This window comes from Thunnus albacares, chromosome 10 (genome assembly GCF_914725855.1).
Source record: "Thunnus albacares chromosome 10, fThuAlb1.1, whole genome shotgun sequence".
NCBI classification, from domain to species: Eukaryota; Metazoa; Chordata; class Actinopteri; order Scombriformes; family Scombridae; genus Thunnus; species Thunnus albacares.
This window is the reverse complement of record NC_058115.1, coordinates 18,912,107-18,934,513: the sequence shown is the minus strand read 5'-3', so window position 1 is coordinate 18,934,513 and position 22,407 is coordinate 18,912,107. Positions and strand designations below refer to the sequence as shown.

The following is a 22,407-nucleotide window of genomic DNA, read 5'->3' as shown; positions in this document are numbered from 1 at the left end:
TAAATGTTTCTTATGACAACAGAAGTAGAGAAGAAGTGTCTGTGACGAACCAGAAACAACTTATACCTGTTAGGTAATCTAGTCCTTCCAGGATCTTCTTCTCTCGGGAAAAGTCCAGGGCAAAGTTGTCAAACGCCTCATTCAGGTTGACATCAGGGATTAGTACCTGGGAGGAAGCTGTCGCCATGGCAACCCTGGAGAGCAGTCGGGAGAGAGAAATGTCACAGGAAGGGTAGAGAGGTGAGGGAGGAGTGGAGGGGCGAGAGGTCAGGTGAGGTGACGAGGGGGAAAGAGGGGAGGAAAGAGGAAGATAAGAGGTGTTGCAGAGATGGAGGAGTGAGGGAGGTGAGATTACAAGAGGAGAGAAGGCAGTGAGGCAAGAAAAAGGTCAAAGACAGAGAGGGAAAGAGACCAACTATAGAGAAATAGAATATAAATTTAAAAATCCCTCATCCTGCCCTTTTATAAACTATCACTATCTCACAGTTATCTGTTAACCAAGAAACCCATCACAACACAGACAAAGCAGACACACACTGACTCCATAGTTTGTACAGCTTTGTGGAAAATTATGCCTGCTTTGTGCATCAGAGAGCAGTCTGTGGCAGAGGCCAGCCTGAACCACAGCACTGGCAGTGTTACAGAGCAGTGCAGAGTTTTGTTCCTCAGTGAAGAGAAACAAGCCTGTCAATAAAGAACCCAGCCAGGTGCTGCTGGAAAAAAGCAAAGTCTGGGCCAAAGAAAAGATGCTACGCTATAGCTACAGATTCTGCACAGACCTTTATCTGTGAGACAGAGCGGGGAAGCTGCCGGCCTGTGGTGGAAGGGAGGGATGAAGGAAGTATGCAGGTGGAAAGACAAACTGCAGAGCCGGCCCTTAAATGATAGATGATTTTCAAAGGAAGCCTGGCACTGATCTGAGGAGCTAGAGAGGTTTGATGTAATGTTGATTTTACCAGCAGCCTTACTCCAAGATTGGATTCGACAGAGGAAAAAAGTTCATACAGGAAAACTTGCTGGAGGGCAGGGGTTGAGAAAAACATCAAAAAACAAATTTGTATGATCAAATACTGTACATAAAAAACAAGTTTTATTGTAACAGGATAACACCAGGATAAGACCAGTCTCATACACTCTCTTCTTGTCTGCATTTCTACAGTAGAAATAACGGGAATACGGGAAGTTCACAATACATATTACACCTAAAAGCGTGAAACTGTGCATCACTTACCTTTCAGCTACATTTCGGGCAGTCTGGAGGAAGCGGGCGTGGTCGTTCTCCTTCAGGCTCTGCTCGGCCTGTGTGATAAGGGCACTGGAGCGTTCCAGACACTGACGGCAGTTTGCAATCTGCTGGGCCAACTTACGTAGCTTCATCACCTGCATCAAACACAAACACAGTATGTTGTGGCTAATTTCTGTTCATTTGCTCAATCTGAACCTTGGTGACTATCTGTTAGCTGTTAACAACAATACCTCATGTAAAAAGTGTTATTTTAACCATTTCAGAAATGCAACCACTATATTCTTCTGCTGAGCAGTAATATTTAGCTGAAAACTGTCTTCCATCACTTCCAAAACCCAGACTTTAATAGCTCTCTGGAGTTTTTAAAAAAATCTTTTATATGCTCCTCTCAGAATTCCCTGTGCCTCCAAATCCATCCCAAATATGGTCCAATGATTCCAGTATGAGATATTCATTACTGTGACAGTCACAAATATGTTCAACACAAAAAATATAATTGCAATCTGCTGCCAAATTCCTCCAAAAATACTGATACAAAGTCAGCACCCCCTGAGATGGTGCTTGCAAGGTGAAACCAACATGTTGCCATTTTGCAGACTAATGGTGGCTGAAGTTTTATTAAGGAAACAACCACACACAAACAAACAAAAAACCCTCTGCGGGAATCTTGGACAGATATCGGATGTATTTGGATACTGATCAAAGACTATGCTGTCAGAAGAATCTTTGAAGTATGTGTAATTAATTAAACTTGCAGAAACAGTGAGCAGAGGACATTATCACAGTTTATGTAAAAGGATTAAAAACAATCTGTATTAGGATGCTATTTAACGCTCTTGCCAAAAATGCAACCCTTGCTAAAAACAACAACAACAACAACAACAACAACAACAACAAAAAACCCTGTATATTCCATGTACAGCAGAAACAAATTCACAGACTCAGTGACGTTAGCATACGTGGTCACATACACAGGCAGCGACAGGAAAACACAGAGACAGGAAGACACAAAGAATGAGGCAGAGAGGACAGAGTCCAGGTTATGGGGTTAGAGTTGATGTGAGACTGATTGTCTCATCATTCTCACACTGTAATAGAGGGGCAGAGGAGTTCAGCATTATGCATTGTTATCTGATATAGTAACAGTCTAAACAAGAGGTCATACTCTACGGTTAACTTGTATATGTCCATGTTTTCCAGAAAGAAAGATGGACCAGCGACTACTTTTTGCAGGATGCACTGCTCTTGCCCAAGTAAATCACAGGACCACTGTGGCAGCCTTCCATATGCTTATTTGTTTACTCCCACTTGGTGTGCAGCTCCACACATGTTTCAAATACCCCAGCACACACATCTGTAAGAGTACAAGATGGATACACAAGAGTGCAAAATACAATAGCTCAATCTTCACCACAAACAGCCATACTGTGCTCATCAAAAAGGCAGGTCAGTCAGTTCGGTCAGGGTTCAGACTCTTAATATGCAAACACACACAGGGTTTTATGATGCAGTCCCATTTGACTGTAATATGTCAATGGGTGTACTGTAATATAATTTCCGACTGAGCATAAGGAAGCAATTCTTTGCTGATTTGAGACCAAAGTAATCTATTTATCTTCATTACGGCTCATATCCTGATTCCACAAATGAACTTAGTTTGGTGAAACTCTCCACAGGAAATAACACAAGCTGCTTGTGAGGCTCGAGATTGTCAATAAAAAGTGAGCAGTGGAAAAGAACTACCAGCTTCAACGTGAAGTGAAGCATCTCAGTGATGATGATTAAATGAAACCTTAGTGAACTTTTAAATGGCAAAGGGTGAAGAAAGTGTCGCTTGATTGATTGATTGAAAACAGCATACATTCATTAACAGCCAACAACTGGAATCTCTAAACGACAAATCAATTTAAAAGCAGCAGACACAACATTTAAAATTATGAGTGCCTTTAAAGGATTAGTCATTTATATTTCCAGCGACATATTTTTGCTTGCAGGGCTTGAATTATGCAAATAGGAATTCAGCAAAAAACCCACTTGGTGGCAATCGGTTAAGAGCTTGTCATCCAAAGCTCTCAAAGAATCAAAACAGTATCTAATGTGCACTCGCTTTTCTACTGCAGGAAAAAGTCGCTCCTGCTTAGAAGCCTCTCTAAGCTGGCGACTTAATGGAGTTTTCAATTGACGTCTTAGCTGCTCTTCCACTAAGTCCACCATAATCTGTTGTCACTATAAACGACATTTGAGCAGGTTGTTGACCGCGCCGAGACAAGAAGCGAGACGGGTTTAATGGATGAGTTATTATTTGGCAACATATGCCGCAAACAACAATTTTAGAGATGATTACTCCCTCTCTCTTGCAATAATGGACTGTGTGGCACTGCCTCTGTGTGTGTGTGTGTGTGTGTGTATATGAGTGTCTCACTTTCTGTAAAAACTGCATCTAAAGCTGAAATGGAACAGTCTATTTAATCATAACTTAAAATATTATAGTGCAAGCCAGTCAGTACTCTAGTTTGTTCCTCAGTATTCTGCAAGGTTGTGAAATATCCGTCAATCACATCCAAACCAATACTTGTTTTTCTTTTTCCTTCATACTCTTTCACCTAGTCTTTCAGTCTGGGTGGCTTTCTCCTATGCAGGAGGGGGACCGACCTCTCATAATCTGTCCATGTGTAAAGGATCACATTGCATCATTTCAAGAATAAAATATGAAATGCCAGTTTGCTTTAAAAGCAGTTGGAAATGAGGCCATGATGCACAGGATTAATGAGTAATCCAAGGATGTCTGTTGTGTTAACAGGCAGAATACCAACAAGTCTGATGTATATACACGTGTTTGGAGCTGGTTTGTAGCAGCTTGGTTGTCGTTTGCATGTGATTTAATCACAGAAAATATCTTGAATAGTCATCCTGCTGCCTTCAGGTGGCTACAGGGATTTAATGAAAGTTTTTCTTACTTTTTAAAGCAGCTGTGGACTCCAGATGCTGTAACAATCACCTGTATTCATTTATAGATAATGCAGACTACTTTACCAAAGTTCTTACTTTTGACATTAAATGTTCTTTTTTGTTTAGTTAATTTTTGGGGCATTTTTATGCCTTTATTGGATAGCAACAGTTGAGATAGAGACGGGGAATGACATGCAACAAAGGTCCGTCGCTGGAATCTAACCCTGGACATTGTGTTTACATGGCATGCATCTTAACCAGTAGACTGCCAGTGCCTGCCTAAATGTTCATCTGTGCTGCAGATTTAAACTCATCTACTGGTTGGAAAGTGTTTAAATTGTCACTGGGCCAGTTGGTGACAAACATCTTCTCTTCCTCCTGGTCTCCACCTGCCATTTGGTTTGGGTTTTGTGTTTTGTTTGCACACTACACTCTACAAACTGCATTCATTCATTAATACTTTGTTTTAGCTTAAGCTGATTATAAATGTCATTTTTTGAATCTTCATTCATGTGCAATTCCCTTTCTTGTCACTGATTGTGGCCCAGTTGTGACAAATCCAAAACAATAGTTTCTTTGAATTTTAAGCATTATTTCATTGTTGTTGAGCATTTTCTCCAAGTATTCACTTTTTTACAAAATCACCAAAACAGCAACGGAGTGATGTTTGTGCCAGAAACAGATGTGGTTCTGAGACGTCTATTCCCAAAGCAACATCTAAGACCCGATTTTCACCACAATACCAATACCTGCACAAATCCACTTGTCAATAAACCCTCCACCTGTTCGCGCCTCTCTTCTCATCTTTACACCTTGCACTTTGCGCTGGGCACCAAAATACCACACAGACAGGCAAAGTGAATTCCAAGGTCAGAAAAATACCAAACTGTCTAGTCGTTGTGCCTCCATGAAAATAACACCCAATAAAATGAAAATGTTTTAATGCTCAAGTTAAAATAGTTTTCAGGCAGACGAGGATTAAAAACAAGCAGAGACGTATGATAAAGACGCTCACACACATCAGGACATGGGAATAGTCTGTGTTTTGTTTGGGAAGGGAGAGATTAAGCACGAGGGCTGAGTCTCCTCAGAGAGAGACAGAGCTCGTTGAGAGGAGGTGAGAGAGAGAGAATGGGAGCACCTTGCACAGCTCCGCTCGTCGGGATCAAGCCTGCATAATCCTGTTATTCTGTTGCACAGTCACCTCTGAACACTTCCCTTTAGAAGACTGTCCTCGCCAGAAAAACGGCAGCATTAGTTGTTTGTTGAAATGCCTAAAACGAATCATGTTTACCTATTTCCTACCAATGCTCAACATTGGATTTTTTTAACCATGACAACAATCTTTCCCTGACCTTAACCAATTAGTTTTAGTGCCTGCAGATCAATGTTTTGGAATGCAGCGGAAACTAACGTCGTCCTCCTCTCCTCTCCTCTCCTCTCCTCTCCTCTCCTCTCCTCTCCTCTCCTCTCCTCTCCTCTCCTCTCCTCTCACATCCATTTTAACACATCCGTGATGATTGGAATTACTTAAGGTGCATTTCATTCCTCTCTTCCTTGACCCTTAAACAGCCTCAAACATTAACACATCACCTACAAGCTGACATCAATCAAACACTCCTCCGGTGTTTTTCTGTGCTTCCCTCTTGCCATCGTCTCCTATATTTTACTCCTCTATCCTCTGCTAGGCAGCCTTTTACAGAGCCAGACTCTCAGGAGAACAAGCCTTACTCTTTGTCTGCAATCACTGCGGACACACTCTGACACACTTGCTCTCTCTCTCTCTCTCTCTCTCTCTCTCTCACACACACACACACAAACACACACGCACATACACATAAACACACATGCCTACTGCAGTCCTTGTGTTCAGTGTTTGGAAATATTTCATCTCTTGACAAAGCTCTTTTGCTGCCTCAGAGGATCTTCCACAAGCACTTAAAACTTCACCTCTGGGAGGGTGAGATTTAGAGTTTGCCTCTGTCCTGAAACCCCAAGCATTCACAGGACAAACCATCCATAAACACATTGGCACACACACACATGTAAACACATAGTCGTACGTACAGTAAGTCCTCTTTGTAACAGCAGCAAGACATTCAGGACAGTCTTTGGTGCCATCTTGAAATCATTCCATGCACATTCAGGTCGGCTGCCTAAATGTGGGCGAGACCTATTTTTCCTGCCTTGTCTTTTCCATTTCTCCAGAAGCATCTGTATGATGTGTGTTTGGGTAAACAAGCAGGCAACTACAGAGGCAGCTTACAAAGACACCCAGCACTGCAACAAGGAGAGACCTGGACAAATATATTCTGTCCACTGCTCTGCTGCTCTCATATTCATCCTCTTGTACAAAACCATTGTTTTGTGTGGACTGTGACCCAAAAGTGAGTTTGTGAGAGACACACTCGGCAATTTGTGTGAATTCAGAAAAATTCACCCCTCTATGCTCTTAACCAAAAGCTGCATTAATCAGTGTTTTTGAATATAAACACTGAGTCAAATGGTTATCTGTAATGTCAAATTGGTCATAATGACAAACCCACAGAGGGTAATTCTTCATCTCTGCAGCTCTGTTGAACTGTTTAGCCATTTTGAACTTACAGTGCTGGCTTTAGGGTCACTCTCACTGCTCATCAACACTGTTACCAGCAGCAGGCAGGACTTTACAGTGCAAAAGCTCAGGCAAACCGACTACCTGCCCAGCTCCAAACAGCAGACAGAGAAAGTTAGTAACTAGTCGGTGAAGAAAGTTGAACATCTAGGAAGCTACTGATCCAGATATTTTTCTCAGGGGAAGGTGGAGACAAAAGCAACAGTAACAGCAAAGCAACAGTAAAAGGTCAGTGAATATTAGATTCAAACACAACTCCATTGGGATCATAATGCTGTTATGTTATGTATGTTGGATGTTATAACAATTTCATAGGTGATAATAAAGGCTGTGTGTCTGTTTGCTTGTTTTCAAGTTCTTCTGGCCAAAACCAGTTAATATAACTTAAAATAACTGAGCCCACCCATCTACATGATTGCAACCAATTTACATATTTCTCAAGTCAAATACGTGTCTGGGGTCAGACCAACAACTTAGGAAGTAGCATATACTGGTGTCCTGAGAATTCATTACCTTGGACTCCTTGATTTTCACAGCGATGACCTGTTTTCTCTGGCGGATGATTTCCACTAGCTCATCACACTCCTCCACCAGTTTGGCTTCATGCATGGCTGTGTTCACCTGGAGAGAGAAGCACACACAAACATGAGCAAACTAACTGAGAAACCCCATCATAAGGATGTTCTGTAGCAGGCCATCTCGGTCTTGCTTTCACACATCTGAACAAATACACTACAAATCATGTCATCATCTGTTACAATTTATTCTGTCTTTGTGAAAGTAAACCAGATACTATGCCTGGTTTTTCTTGTTCCTTTCTATATTTGTGAAGAGGTTTGTTAGGTTCCTGGATTGGCTAGAACAATCAGTATCATCACTTGCATACAGAGCACGTCATTTGTTTTACATTTCATTGAGCATTCCACACACTAGGAAGAGCCGCCTCCAGCAAGATGTGCACCTGGATTAGAATCAATGCATGATGAACAAAATGAAGATAAGTGACTTGAAAATTGTTAATTATGTCATTGGAAAAACATATAATTCTTAATACATTACAAAACATGCATTGATCCAGGGAAAAGGAACTAATACACTGGATAAAACTGTCTAAGTCTGCTGTCCTTCATTGAATTTGCATTGTAGGTAGTGACAAAAGCATAATGCAAGGCCTAATGGAGGATTTTAGATGTAGATGGATTTTCATTTTTAATTTGTCTAAAATGATTCTTCTCCTTTCTGGAGGGAAAGTCTATCCCAGTTCATGAAAACGGCAACATTGTTGCTGGATTTACACCACCTCTTCTTATTCTTGTGCGCAACACTAATATCTTATTATACAGGAAAGATCATAATATGCTGAGAAATGCGGCATGATATTCAGAGGGTAACACTTATTTCTAAAACATATTTATTTCACTCATTATGAACAAGAAGTAGGTTGAGAGTTGTTGGAATTTTCCAACTCCTCATTAACAAAGCACCCAAGAAAGGGCTTGTGCAGACATTCATTAATTCACTGACAGAATTTGCTTACACCGGTCCAATTTAATAGATTCTGTGATTATTTTAGGACCAAAGTTACTCAGGCAACTCATCTATGGTTCACCATCTTATGCCAACACCAAATGAACAGCCAACTTCAAACATGTGTGGGTGGGTGGGTGTTACTGAAACACTAAGGGTGTTTGCTAAATTGTCACTCTAAACTGCTACCAACAGGTCTGCCAACTGTAGAATAATTGGACTGATAGCTTCCATCGCAGCTGGGGCATGAGTTCAATAGAAAAACGTTCAGAGGAACTTCTCCAACTTCACTGCTGAGGCACTGAAGAGCACAGAAAACCAAACCATATACATGCATGTATGCGTTCCCTACAGGTGGGAACATTTTCTTCATCCAGAGAAATGTAACTTGTCACAATAAGGATTCACTCATGGCTACTGGTTTCCCACCGAGTTAGAAACTGTACACTGATGTAAAGCTCCATGTACCATCTAAGATAAAAAATCACAAAGTTGCCACAAAGTTATATTCATAGTATGCAGAGTTGTACTTTTTTAGTGCAACTCCACACTGATGACAGGAGTCACCACAAGTTTGTCTGCAGGAACCAAGCCAGAGCATCAGAAAAATTACAGATTCACTTCAGAATACACTCGGGAGAGAAAACACCCCAGTGTGATGACTGCTGGAAGCTTTCACTTCAGAAGTACCTAGAAAAAGCCCACTGGAGAGGAGGAATTCCACTCACACATCAAAGAGAGGCTCGCCAACGAGGATGGCCTTTAAGGCCACCAATATTCACAAACAGCACTGGGGCTATAACAGCTTGACTGGGTGCTAGAGCCTTTTCAGACACACAAGAACTGGTGAGTGTTTTCTATAGTTCACTGACTGTGACAGGAATGCTGCTGAGCTGGCACCTCTCATAATATACCAGAGAATGCACTGTGACCAGAGACATTTTCAATGTGAACAGAAGTCATCAGGTTTTGTCTTACCACATATGAATATTGCTTCTATACATTTTAAAAGAAGAAAAACACATGGGTAATAAATATCTATAGTATGACATGACATGATTTATTTTTACAAGGTTGTGACTTTCTGTCATACTGTAGACTTTCAAACTACTTACCCCAACAACTAAGTTCCACTCATCACTCCACAAAGCTCATTACAACACGCCGAACCACTTAAGCCTCATTATTCACACTCACTCACTCACACACTCACTCACACACACACACACACACACACACACACACACACATATACACATATACACAATTAATTCTGCAAAGAGCCATCTTATGACTCCAGGTTAGTAATTAAGCAGGATAAATGCGGCCGTCCAGGATCACTGTGAATTACAACCAAGCTACTTGGCAGCTTAGAATTACAGACACAATCTTCATCTCCGTCCTCCTCCTCTGTCACCTCACGCGAAACCTCTTCCTCCTCCTCTGCCCGCTCCTGACATTATTATCCACTCCCGACTACACAAACACTGTCACCCACTGCACATCTCCCTATTCATGAGGCTACTCTGCAGGTGCACTGAAATCACAGTGCCAACTCCTCGTTAAAGTAGCTCTATTATTGGAATATATGAAGAACAACCACAGCGAGACTGAAAACACTTTCATTGTCAAAGACCTCCCAGCTGCTATGAAAATGGTTGTGAAAATGAGTGGAAACACTGAGGAGGACGACAGGAAAACAGCTGGACCTAATGTAAGATGCCAGAAAGTTTCATAAAGGGATCTTATTTCCAGATTCCCTAAGACTAATAGTTGATAAAAATTATGATTACAATACTTAGCAAACTAATTGGGATTATAACTTCTTCTTGGAATTTTTACAAACAAATTTAGCCAACATGATCTGGAATATTTTATTCATTCATCCTATTTTCAACAAGTCCTCCAAATTAAACAACCACATAGGTTATTTGACCATGCACTCAAGAACAACCAATAGGAGCATTTTGTAATCAGGCCCCTATCAGCAGTAATGGGCATAATGATTGGATTACAATTTGAGTTTGGGTTAAAATGATCACTTGAAATGTGGTGTGGGTTAAAGTTACTACTTCCTTAAAGTTAGGAAACCTTTGTCGTCATGGCAACAGTAAACACCACAGCAATCGTAGTTATAGTTTTTAAAAAACTTTCCTGGCTCGTTGTTGTAAACAGTAAGTGAAAAATGGTCTCCTGAAGCTCCAGTCCACTAAGTCCCCTTTTTGCACGTTAGGATCTAACTGTCCACCCAACCTGCCACCTCCAAATATGGACATTTCTCAACTTATGTAGACGTCATCTAAACTGCGCCACTTCAGCCTGGTCATAATTACTATAGCCGCTAGATGGCGTCTGTCACTCAAATGTAACTATAGGTCGTTTTAGGTGACTGACATTATGACCTATTGTGTCGCTTTTCTTGTGAGGACAGGCTCTCTATTTTTACTGTACTGTTTGTACCATTATCTTGCAATAATGCAGCTGGCATTTACAGTAAGTGCACCCCTCTAAGTCCCATCCAGTCATTAACTCATAAAGCCTATAAGAAAGCTTACAAATATCACAATCGGATGTTGGCATCAGCTGTCATGATTACACTCTGTTAGGTAAGAAGATAAAATGCAGGAATACTTGGCAACTGAACAGTATTAAATAGGCAAATCTACTGTAGTCCATTATGATCCAAATGCAGCACACAAAGCACACAAATCTGACAGCAGAATCATTAAATCAAAAAAGCTATCTATTACAAACCTAAATCTGGAAGAATATTCTCACCCTCTGGTTCTGTTACAGGAGAGGTTACATTGGGGACATACAGTATGCTCTCATATATTCAGCTCCAGCATTATGTCTAGATTAAGTTTATTCACTCATGTTTTTATACGATGAAAACAAGTACTGTATTATTCATGAGCTAAAAATAAAATGAACAGCTACAGTATGGAGCTGCATTTTTTAATAGCTTCAAATGACAGTCACCATTCACCATGTTCACCACCCACTCTGTGCTGTTTCAGCAAATAATGAAGTGACTGATGTATGTGGCCAAGCAGCGGATGGCGTGGAGTGCCAGTCATTCAGACACTGTCAATCACGCAGAGGTGAGCCAGGCTCAAAATGAGGAGGCAAGTCTTTGCCTCTTAAATTCGCCTGATACTGTAATTCCACAATGTAATCTCTTATTATGTTGTGATTTAGAGAAAATCTGCTGACTCCAGATAAATGAACTGAATAGTGTATGTGGATTTTAATGATGTCGCATTGCTCATTCAGTCTTTATAACGCCATGTGCATTTGTCAGAAAAAACTGTCAAGCTGCAGCAACATAATAACATCACAGACCCTGGCAAACGCTGTTAATTATCCGCCCACCCTGACATAGCAAATCCCAATTTTTCTTCTTAAACTGCACATCTTCACAAACTCATGTTGTGTTAACAAGCAACTCACACAACTTTATTTTATATTCTTATGAAGATCACAAAGTTTTCAAACACCTACTCTATGCATACTGTATGATATCTTGAATTAGATTTGATATAATGCAAACACAGTGTCTTGGATTTAATATGTCATGCAGTGTATGCTTTATATAGCTTCAATAAAGTGTTGGAATGGATAGATACAGAATGTATACATACGTATGTAAAAGTTCATACAGTGTGAAAAGTTTTTCTAAAGGAAATTTGAGGGGGAAGAAAGAGGTTAAGAGTTAAATGACTTCTACATAATTCTGAGAAAAAACAATGTCAAAGCCTGTTAATGTCATATCTAACAAATTATTCATACAAATTAGACCAATAGTATCACCACAGATCATTTTTATTTGCTGGCAAAGTCCAATCTATAGTCACTAGTGCTGGGAGATAATTCAAGATTAGCCTCCAACTGACTTTCAGTAGAATTATGTTGTGGTGATATGATCGTATTGTTTTATCGTTATTACAAAAAATGACTGTCCCAAATAAGCTGTTCCATTTGATTACTTCATAAATGATCATGTAAACATTTGATACATTGTGATATACATATATTGGAAAAATATCCTGATTAATGCTGTAATACTGAGTGCAACCAAACCCTCCGTTCCTTGGTCGTGCATTCCAATTTCAAAATGTGGACATCTGGGGTAACAACTGTAGACAACAACTGCAGACAATTGGAAGGTATGGCTCCCAAAATGACCTATTCAAGCCAAAGTGGATCCCATTCAAACTAAGTTAGGACTGGTCCAGGTTCAGAACAGCTGTTAACCTCTTGCTGACACCGAACCCCTCACATCTTGAATCAATTCTATGCTCATTCCACTCCCATCAGCCTCTCCTGTCTCCTGTTCTACTTTGCTTTTTTCCATCTTTTTTCTATTCTACCTTTGTTTGACCAGTTACTATTCTGTCTACTTCTCACTGACCACTTCAATTTCTCTCTCGCTGCCCCACCCCACCTTCACTCAGACATGATCTGCTCAAAGAGATGCAAGAATTCAGTCAGACAGCTTTATCTCTGACGCTGTCCACAGATTCTGCAATAGTTCCCAGAGATTTATGACACCAACTGGCATCCGGCTCTAAAACAGGGAAGAATAGTTTTATGGATGCAATAGAGTAAAAGAAAATGCAACTGCTAGACATATATCATGAATGTTATGTCATAAAGAGGTGATAATTGGAGCTGTTCTACTGGCAATGAATTTAAAAATGGGCTGACAAAGCGTTCGTTTGAGCTTTTATGTGCCAACCAGAAATTTTTAACCTTTTGTCTTCTTTTACTTTTCAACGGAGAAACTCCAAACTCCAACTCCATGCATAACATTAATTACTAATTTATCATAGATGATAACATTAATCATCATAGATTTAAGTGTATGTCTACTTTTTGTGTACATAAGCCTGTCATGATCATGTCACAGTCTGGCTCTATGTTCCTTAGTTGCCATTATCCACAAGTCCACCAGATACCCTCAGACTTTTCTCCTTGTTTAATGAAGACTGGACTGAGTGGCAGGAGTGTTACTTGTGTATTTAAGTTATGTTCATGTATATTTTGTTAAGTTATGCCAGTCTGTAATAATCAGGATTAAACGCTCCTGTCTTTGTTTCAGGCAGACTTTTCTGCTGCCATTTCATACCTCAAAGTTTATCGTGTTAGCAAGCCAAAATCGGGTAATTAGCAGTAACCACAAAGAACAGCTGAGGTTGATGGGAATGTCATTAGTTTTGCAGGTATTTGGTCATAAACCAAAGATTCAAGCAGATGATGGTGTTAGAAGAAAATCGCCAAACTTATTACAATTTATCCTGATGGGAACATGAATGTGTGAGCTAAATTTCATGGCAAGCATCTAACAGTTGTCAAGATATTTAACCATAAACCAAAAATGTTAACCTCAGCACTAGGGGAAAAGTCAGGAGATCATTAAAGTCATTGGGATACATCTTATGGGAATGATGAATGTAGAAACTTCTTTGCCAACCCATCTGGTAGAGGATTTATTTTAATGGATAAGTGAAAATTTTGACCTGCTGGTGGTCATATATGAAAAGTCAGTGGATCACAAAACTGATTCTCTAAGCATTATTAATGTCTGTACAAAATGTCATGACAATCCATCAAATATTTGTTGAGATATTTCAGTCTGGACCAAAGTGGTGGTCTGACCGACCAACATTGCCATATAGAGCCACATCACTCGTGTAGCTAAAACCTAAGAAATATATACATTTATAATTAAAAGCATGTTGAGTCCATCTATTAAAACCTGCAGTAGTGACTGTATACAGACATGAATTTAATTTCATTATATTCCATTATCCCACTACATTGGTGTCCCTATCTACGGCTGAAATATGAGAATGAAAAGAGCACCACTATGAGCAACGCTGCAAATGGCTTTAGAAATATAGCAAACAACACCAGGGGATTTTTGATCTCACTGATGGTAGTAGAAAGGTAAAGAGAGGCGAGATGAGACAAAGGATTAGGCAGCATTACAGCCATCTCCATGCACCTGATTCATATTCTGTACACAGTGGGATCAGGTTGAGTGTACATAAACCTAGACAGGTCTTGGCTATTACTTTTAGCTCATTGTTAAATCAGCAGACATACATGTCTAAGCACTGAAACCCAATAGGCTTCTGTCTGATGTGTGACTTTCCTTTTTCCGTCATTCCTAATACACATACACTCATAACCTTAACAGTGGGCTAATTTAGTTTCCACCCAGCTGGCAACTCATATCCAGGGGTTGGAAATGCTGGCTGCTGCATCGACTGCTTCCTCAAACAATGCTTTCTCCACATTAACTGTGTCTGGATGATGTGTTCCCTACCGTAACATACAGTATTTGAGCTAGACAGCCTACGCCTTATTAGGGAGCGCCCACATTAAAAAGCTGCCAGCAAGTGCGCCTCATCACAACACAATCTCTGTTTCAGGAGGGTTAGTTGAACATAAAGAGTAAGAATGAGGTGAGAAAGGGTCAGAAGAGAAAGAAAATCTGATCAACTGTTGAGCTGCTGAGGGATATTAAAGCTAAATCAAGAACCTCACCACACTGACAAAGTTACAAGTTCAATGTCTCAAGTGTACAAGCCTTAAAGGAGATATTATGTAATTTTGAAAGAGGAGGCTTCTTGGGAATTAAGTGGAAATCTACTCAAAACTTTTACAATGGAAATTGAAAAAAAAATCACTGTCTATCCTTTGAGATGTCCATTGGAAGAAGAGGAGAAAAACTAATGCTGCTATAGAATGGTGGCTGGAATTAAATTGGGACTCAATGTGAAACTCAACAAAACAAAGTGGTAACACATCATTTAGAGCTAGCTGACTGTTGTCAGAGAGGAAAGAAAGAAAATGTGGGAAAGAGTTTGCAGACAGTGATGATCAAGAGGTGCCAAATGTTACATCATATCAGCACAAATGAGTATAATATAATATTTTGGCGTATTAAAATATATTTTGTGATTGAGATAAACAATTTAGAGGTAAGAGGTAACATATTTGCATGACTGTGAGTATCGTCTCAGCTTTCACTGTGGCTTAGACATTTCAGTTGCCATTGCATCAACATCTAGTAAATGGAGTGCTAAATGGACTGCATTTTATATAACGCCTTTCTAGTCTCCAACCACTCAATACATGTAAACATTCACCATTCACACACACATTCATACGCTGATGGCAGAGGCTGCCATGCAAGGTGCCAACCTGCTCATCAGGAACTAATCTAATGCACATTCACACACTCACTCACACACACACCACTGGCGCAGCCATCGGAAACAATTTGGAGTTCAGTATCTTGCCCAAGGACACTTCAACATGCGGCCTGGAGGAGCCAGGGATCGAACCACTGATCTTCTGATTAGTGGACAACCCGCTCTACCTTCTGAGCTACAGCTGCCTAGTCAATACCAAAGTAGTTTTTGGGTAATGCTCTTCACTAAATCACCTAACTTAGTGTCTCTTCTCTTCTGCCTATTAACATCCAGCCAGCTACCCAGCATTGAGTAGATGTTAGCTCTACAACAATCATTGCAAATGCTCACAAATCATGCCATCCATTCTTATTCTGACAGTCATTATGCATAACAGATTTAAAAATCCCACACCAAATATTGTGATAAGGAAAGAGGCCTCCCAAGAAAGAAACATCCAACACAGCATCAAGTCAATGTATCTTTTCTAAGACTGAAGAAGAGATAACTCCCTGAAGAGAACCTCGGAAGAACTGGGCTGCATTGCTGCTCTGTGAGCTGACACACTGGAATCTGATTCACACTGTGTTTGATCATATCTTCAGCACCAATAGAGTATGATGCAAACAAGGAAGAGAGGAATCCAGGTCACATTCAAAGCCCTTCAGAGATTTCTTACTTTGCACGCACGTCTCTCACTTCATCAAATCTCTTAGAAAAAAACAAAAAAAACAACCCTGTCTGTGTTGTATTGCATTATTTCTGAGCGTTTTCTTCCACAGAGTGCCTGTATCTGTTTGGGTCAAAAAAGATTATTCGTAGTCATGCCAACACGCACATCCTTTTTTCTTCTTCCTCTGCTTGCTCTCTCAACTCTGCCTTTAATCACTTCCTTTCTTTTTTCCTTGATGCTCGCCTCCCTCTCTACTTTCCAAACATTTCCATTTTTTCCCGTCTTATTCTCCTCATTTGTCCTCCTCTCCTCTTCCGGAACCACTGCATATTAATGTGCACTCACCTGAAAACATTACCCTCCCTCATCCCACCCATTAATAATTAAACTAGCCCTTTGACATTGACATCACATGGGAGAACAGGTCAGAATAGGTGCAAACAGGGAAAACATATAGTTTCTCTTGATAATTTGCTTATGAATCAGTGGAGCATGTTCTCCCCCATGCAATCGCTCATTTCTGCTTGATGAATAAGTGATGAGATTCTGTTGTTGTTGTTGGCAGTAGTACAACATTGGTATGCAGACAGAGACAAAAGAAGACAGACATTTTTCTTTTCTCCATGCGCTGTTGCTGAAACAGTTTGTCTGTACTTAATGAATCACACAGCGATCATTTAATTTTGATTGGGTGAGTTGCATGAGTTGTTATTCATGGACCTCAGAGTGACTCTGAGAAAATAGTCAGGTCTAGCTAATAAGAACTGAATTGCGCACAGAGTGATGGCTGCGCCAAAGTGCATTTGTCCTCTGGTGCAGCCATTAATGTCAAATCTCACAGAGAAAATGATGGTGTTTATTAAGAGTGAGTGCGTTAAGACAGAAAGTGTGTGTGTGTGTGTGTGTTTGTGCATGCGCATGTCAGTGATGCGGCGCAGTCAACACTTGATGGCTAAGCATTAGTACTCTCTGGCTGGCTTCACACAGTCCCTCCATTAAATCACAGCATGAGCCAAATGGAAGAGGTCAACAGTGACAAGACTGGCTGAGGTATAATTTTCTGCAGACAGGTATGGGTTCATGCTAGTACAGGACAGCGCAAACACTACTCCAAGGTTGTCGCTAAATTGAAGAGGGTGAGCCATGAAACATTATTGGCTTGTGACAAGTCAAATAAAGTTTCCACTTCTAAGATATATGCCACTTGACAGATAATCTTATCTGCTTTGACTTGGGAGGATAAATTTCTTGTATGGGTGGCGTCAGTGGGAATTAAACTGTTGAGTGTTGCAACAGTAATTCATCCTAAAAATCATATTCAACACAGTGAGATGCATGGAAACTAAAGTTGAGAGTGGTATGTAACTGTATTACAAGTTATAGATGACCTTGAAGTGGCACTAAATCTGAGTTTATGACACAGTAAAAGCATTACATTAAGCTGTTAGCACCTTAAAAGTACTGTAAGTAATACGAGAGCTTGTGGTTGTATCTTTGCCCACAGTAAAGTGGTCATTCCAATGTTTGAAGTTGTCTGAATTACATAACCATCCCTTTAAACAATTTGAGGCTGGATGATTGCCGAGAGCTACTCCAGTTCATCCTTTGTTCTTGAGTCATGATTTGAGTCAGATTGTCTGGGGTGCTACCATCGGCAAAATACAAAAGGTCGACTGAGAACCTAACGAGTATCTTGTGTTTTTAATTTTAATGCAGTGCACTGCAGCAGCCAATGATAACAAGATTATTCTACAAAAAGAAATTTTAGTAATTGTAAAGAACCAATTAAAAAGGTTTAAGTTATTATTAATATATTTGTCCTGTTTCACTGGTATAACTAATCCTTTTTTAGCTTTCAAGTAATAATTCTTCAATGTAAAATGTGTAAAAACAACATTGCCATGCTGACCTTTTATGAATCCACTATAAGGAATAGAAATTCACTTTGTGTGTTGAGACTAATCAATATTTGATCAGTAGCGCATGATGGGAGCCGAAAGAATGGCGTGCTGATTCTATTGCAAGCTCAACCACAATCTACCGTAGAAGTAGGGAGAGAGGTTAGGAAAAAAGAAAGAGACTGAGGCTCAGTTTTTACCACCATACTTCTTCAATCACAAGTGTTCCAGTGTGAGAGACAAAGAGTTAGAAGCGTGGCATCAGAGCGCTCGCCAATGGCAGAGGCAGCAAGCTGTACACAATCAATAGCAGTGACAGACTTGGGTGTTCATGGTTTCTCTGGTGGAAAGAGAGTGAGAGTGAGAATAAAGCAGGCTATGCCCTCAACCCTCCAAACTGTCTTTCTTGTGTGTTGCAGAGTTATTCATAGACCAGGAAACCAAGAACTGAAGCCTTATGCTTCTTACGCGATTGTTTTTGAAGCTTGACGCATTGATTGTGTTGGATGAGGAAGTAAATCGGCTTAAGCTAAAATCCAGGGTAGCTTTTGTGGTGTGGCAGGGGAGCTATGAGATGTCAAGAGACCATCTTTCAACCAACCAACCGGGTTTCCAGTCTCATGCTATGGAGATCAATTGAGAATCTCACCATGTTTTTTTTTGATTACTGTCACATTGAGAAACATGTTGCATACCTCAACCTGTTGACAGATCTGGATGAGCTTGGCCATTTGGTTCTCCAGTTCACTGTTTCTCTTCACCAGGTTGGTCAGGTTGTTCTCCAAGGTTTGCTGTTGAGACAGGAGGAACGAGCAGAGGGGAGGAAGAGGAGGAGGAGGGACAAAGGGCAAAGGAGGAAGACCAGAAACAAGAGAACAAGACTGAACATTAGCATATGTAGCTGTCACAGTTTGCATGGACAGCACAGGCCAGATTATAGATGCATAAAGATCACACCTGTGACAGCTGGACAAAATTAGATTGATGTGTCATTTTTTTAAATTTCTTAACACACTTGTAGCAGTAGTAGTAGTTGGTGTTGTTGTTGTTGTTGTTCTGAAAAAATGTCTGCTGTAGTCACAGGATGCTCTTGGCAGGACATTTTTGGTGAAGTCCATCATATCAGTGCTCTGTCATCAACATAATACCCAATACATACTGGTTAAGGTACATCATTTAAGTATTTACAGTTATACTGAAAAATAAAAGGAGGTTAATTGTGAGGAACCTGCAACAGGGTTATACTAGCACTGCACTGACAATAAAATGACACACACATGATAAACTGTATGTGTGATACTATAAGAATGGTGACTATAAAGACGGGATAAGCTACAGAAAATATACACATAATACTTCATAACACTGTACTATAACTTTAGTGATCAGACTTTAGTCTTTACAAATGATCAGAATTCCTATTGTTAAAAGTATTCAACCATGACTGCTGCTGTTGGTCTGCTGTTGTTTTGGCTACCGATAATTTCAGATCAGAGTTCAGTAAATGTGTCCAAATGCTATGAAAGCTTATGACTCAGAAAATGTTGCGGTGGTCCTGGTAAAAACAATGCAGGATGGTTGCAGGATGGAGGGTTTTCACTGAACCACACTGGTAATGGCACAATGAGCTTAATATTGGCCCAAACATAATGAAAGCAGGTTGAAATACTAAAGGACACTTTTTGTACACTGACACACACTGTATGAAGTCATCAAAAAAGTGAAGCAAGTATTTGTTTAAACCAAAGCACAACACTCTATCCTAAAGTGTTTAAGGCTCTTATTCTTTTAAATTTATAGCTCAAATTAAGGCAAAATATTATAGTAAATATAAGGCTTAGGGTGACACCTCAGTACATCGAAATCAGCATTTGAAACAAAATATACTTTGTAATGCTTGCATCCTGTATTATGTGTAATGTTGTTATTTAATTACCTGTCCTACTCATACTTAACTTTGAAGCCATGAAAACAACCATATGTAAAATGAAACCATCTACCAACACTGACAATTTTAATGATCAAACACTCAATCCCTTAACTGTGACTCTCTGCCAAATGCAAAACAAAAGACACACACACACACACACACACACATAAATAAACTCAGTCAAACACATATACAAAAGATGAAAATGGAAACAAGCAAGTAGTGAGCCAGAAATAGAACTGCCGTTCACAGAAAGCAAATCGACGATGGCGGCGGCAACGATGGGCATCAAAACAACAACAAGAACACCAACCACAGCTGCAAAGAGAACAGCAGAACAAAGCAGCAGACGAGCGGCGGCTGTTTGAAGTAGCTCTCTACTCATGCAAGTGAAAGGGAGGTGGGCTGGACAAGCACCTGGCCACAACTCTGACTGTCTGACTGCACCTCAGTCTGTCTGTTGTTTGTCTGTCTGTCTGTCTGTCAGATAGCCTCCCTGCTTTCCGATATCTCTTCTGCCTGTCGCTCAATCTGATTTATTCTGTCTGCCTGTAGTCTGTTTGACTCTGTTTGCCTCTCTAGGTCCCAGCAGCAGGGGGAGGGGGGAAGGGGAAGGAGGGTGGGGGGTTGGTAAAAGGCAGCCAGGGAACTCACCGCAGCGCTTGTCTTTGAAGCCTCCATTACCGCATCTGACACTCTGCCCGGGCTCACCTGATAAGCCTATGAACACACACACATACACTCACATAAGTGCACACATAAACACACACACACACAGACAAGCCTTACTGGTCTGATCACGCAGTGTCTGCCACCTAAACATAAGAGCTCCTCCCTGACAAAGTTGCCACACAAATACTTTTCTTATGGTCTTATGCATGGTCTTGGATGTGGATGAGACTGTGTGGCTCGCAGTGTCTGTTAATATTTGTTTCCCTGAAACTAGTGCTGGAGTTACATCAGTGGAACGAGCATTTGGTTGTTGTGTCGCACCCTTGTGTGTGTGTATGTTTGTGTATGAGGGAGTTTGAAGTGGAACATCAGTGAGAGGGGACAGATGGGTCATTAATTAGCAAGCTGGAGACGAAGATGATTAATACATCAGAACACAGCTGCCTCCCATGAGACTGCAGTGGAACAAATTCCTCTGTCCTCTACATACGTGCATGTGTGTGCATTTCTGCATGTGTCTGTATGTGTGTGTGACTCAGTGGGTGTATCTGGATATATACATTTACTACACATTTGAGCATTTGTGTTTTCAGAGATGTGCGTGTGTTTCTGTGCAGATGACATTTGCTATTAAAGGCACTAAACCTTTGTGCATGTGAAAGTGTGTATCCCCCCTATGAGTGACCACACAAAGTCTTTGCATATACTGTGTGTGTGTGTGTGTTGTGAGTGTGTGTAGATAGGGCTTTGCCTGACTTCTGTTGGCACTCCTGTGGCTTAAACCCAGCAGGCAGGACGAATGGCAGAGAGAGAGAAGGGGAAGCAGAGCAACCGTCAACAACAAACTCATTAAAACACTCAATGGACATCAAAGACGGTGAGAACCACTAAGAGACAGAAAGAGATTGAGAGAGGAAGCAAAGAGAAATGTGGATAAAGGGAGGAATGGAGATAGATAAGGGCACGACGGGTGGGAGAAGGTGCCAGCAGTGTTGGATAGATGGAGACGGAGCAGGTGGTAAAATTGCAAGTTATACTGGGATAACACTTTTATAATATGACATGATGGCTTATTCAGTCTAAATCCATCAATATTGGGTTGCACCAGCTATTCATCATCAGCTAATTCCTTTCTGAGTTCTGAGTAACTACTTGTTAGTTTCGAACTGATTTACTAAATTGGGATGCACCATTAAAGCTTATAACAATGTGTTATTTGGATGCTAGGAGACATTTGTAGTGCATCCAGTCAAAAGCAATTACCTGTGTAAATCACTGCAGGAAGTCTTTGCTGCATCACGAGCTGTAGCATGAAAAATGTTACAAAAGTAACATTTCAGGGGGCTGAGAGATAAATTAAACTTAACTGCCAATCCAAGCGTGTCCTTCCAAGAAAAATGACACTAATCCTTATTAATGGTTGTTTTATATAAATGTGCATTCACACAGAGACATACTGTATGTGATTTATTTGTACTCATGCAGTTCAGATTGAGTGGTCCGATATATCCAATTATGCCAACCTAACCAATGCTTTGTAATTTGGGATATGTTGTGTTATTTTTGTGAAATGTACTGTAAAATCTTCCCAGTTTACATTATTATCAAACAGCAATTGCCAGGTCAGATATGTCTTCACTATTACGTAATTATTCTTCAATCCAAACGAATCATGTATTAGCAAGCAAGAATA

General features: G+C 40.4%; 1 protein-coding gene across 4 annotated transcripts in view; it reads right to left on the bottom strand.

Annotated features, from left to right (window-relative positions):
• mid2 (midline 2) overlaps window positions 1-22,407 on the bottom strand; it is a 143,948-nt gene that overhangs the window by 26,119 nt on the left and 95,422 nt on the right. For 3 of the 4 annotated variants that reach the window (XM_044363447.1, XM_044363445.1, XM_044363446.1), the window contains 5 exons: window positions 20,697-20,762; window positions 18,808-18,903; window positions 7,323-7,430; window positions 1,232-1,380; window positions 67-194 (listed from right to left, as the gene is read on the bottom strand). In XM_044363447.1, coding sequence (XP_044219382.1) covers window positions 67-194; window positions 1,232-1,380; window positions 7,323-7,430; window positions 18,808-18,903; window positions 20,697-20,762 — 547 coding nt within the window. The remainder of the gene's footprint in view (window positions 1-66; window positions 195-1,231; window positions 1,381-7,322; window positions 7,431-18,807; window positions 18,904-20,696; window positions 20,763-22,407) is intronic. The other variant, XM_044363448.1, reaches the window with a different exon arrangement.